Raw genomic sequence first — 1,549 nt, 5'->3', positions numbered from 1 at the left:
GTAAATGACCAAGTCTATTGTGCCAAGTTTCACAACTTACAATAGAATTACAAACATTATTTGAAACAAAAGAATTGACAGGAAAATGCTTAGTGGCTTCGAGAAGGTAAAGTCCATTTAGCATATCACCAAGAACCTATGGCTGCTTCAGAGAAGGGGCTTGCGAAACACGGGTAGTTTTAGATAAGAGAACAATACCATCAGTATCAATGCATAATCTTGAGACAGAAAGAAGATTATGTTTAAACTGTGAGACTAAAAGAACATTTGACAAAGAAATGTCACCGGTCAAAGGAACAGTTCTATATTGATGAACTGTGATGGATGTGCTATTAGGAAGAGTGATGAAAATTGAATTTTTAAGTAAAGAAATGTTTAAAAACTGATTTCAATCATAGCACATATGATCATTAGCACAAGTGTCAATGATCCATTTGGAGTAATGTTTTGAAGAATTACAAGACATTATACCTCGGATAAATTCTTTATTGATAGTTGTGGAACTGTTAGCAGCATATTTAGTTGAAGTACTAGATTAAACTTTAGTTTGCTTCAATAAAACCACCAAATCATTATATTGTTGCTGAGTTATTCCTTGGTGTTGTTCAGACTGATTTTGACCACTATTTCCTTGATCTTCAGCAAGGTTGGCAAACTTCTTTCCTTTGGTGAATTTGAAGTCTTTGGGAAAACCAATCAGCTTATAGCATTTGTTGACTGAATGCCCATTCCTCTTGCAATGAGTACACACCAAAGCTCTTCTAGTCTCTCCTGTTTCCCCACTGGTGAGACCTCCACTACTTGCATTCATAGATGTAGAAGAAGTAGTGAAATCAGTGATGGTGTGAATTTCCTTTTGCTTCTCATCTTGCATGAGAATACCATATGCACGGTTGACATAAGGAAGAGGTTGCATCATCAAGATGTTACTTCTGATCGTGTCATAACAAGGATTAAGACCAACAATAAATTGAATCTACCTTTGATCTTCCTCTCTCTTAGCAAAAAAATAAGCAGCTCCACAAGTGCATGAGGTAATGGTATTAATCGCATTTAGCTCATCCCAATTTGACTTCATTTTAGCAAAGTAGGTAGAGATATCTTTGCTACCCCGAGTGATTTGGCAAAGGTTCTTTTGCAACAAATAAAACATAGCACCATTTGCCTGACCAAAGCGAGAATTAAGCTCATTCCAAAGACTCTGAGCAGTTTCAGCATACAAGACACTATCACTGATGTCACGAGTGAGAGTGTTAAGAATCCATGTGATCACCATGTCATTGCAACGCTGCCAGCTGTTGCTCGTTATTTTGCATGGTTAAGGTGTTGTTGATGATACCAAGCTTGTTTTTAGATGACAAAGGAATCGCCATTTCTCTTTTTGAAGCTCCGAGTCCAGTACCATCAAAGAATTTGTAAACAAGGATCATCCTGGGATGATTAAAAGGATGAAGGTAGAGAGGGTTCGAGGAATCGATGGTCACAGTCGGAGGAACATAACTACTCGAGGCTGCCATTGAACACAGAAGAACGAAATAAACGCACGAGG

The 1,549-nt window shown here is 37.8% G+C and overlaps 1 protein-coding gene across 1 annotated transcript; it reads right to left on the bottom strand.

The window, feature by feature from the left end:
* Positions 1-535: 535 nt before the first annotated feature.
* LOC143630989 (uncharacterized) lies at positions 536-1,276 on the bottom strand. The gene is made up of 2 exons (XM_077099859.1): positions 981-1,276; positions 536-932 (listed from the first exon to the last, which is right to left on the bottom strand). The coding sequence occupies exons 1-2, from the start codon at positions 1,274-1,276 to the stop codon at positions 536-538; spliced, it is 693 nt and encodes a 230-aa protein (XP_076955974.1).
* Positions 1,277-1,549: the final 273 nt, after the last annotated feature.

Source organism: Bidens hawaiensis, unplaced genomic scaffold (genome assembly GCF_021521415.1).
Source record: "Bidens hawaiensis isolate Kalapana, Puna unplaced genomic scaffold, B.hawaiensis_p1.1 tig00005873_1, whole genome shotgun sequence".
Lineage (NCBI taxonomy): Eukaryota > Viridiplantae > Streptophyta > Magnoliopsida > Asterales > Asteraceae > Bidens > Bidens hawaiensis.
This window is presented reverse-complemented; position numbering and strand designations above follow the sequence as displayed.

Excerpts from the sequence above, each read along its gene's own strand:
- LOC143630989 (XM_077099859.1), bottom strand. The coding sequence starts at position 1,276 with ATGGTGATCACATGGATTCTTAACACTCTCACTCGTGACATCAGTGAT. Across the intron at positions 933-980 it reads AAGAGAGAGGAAGATCAAAG|AAGTAACATCTTGATGATGC; the intron begins GTAGATTCAATT and ends TGACACGATCAG.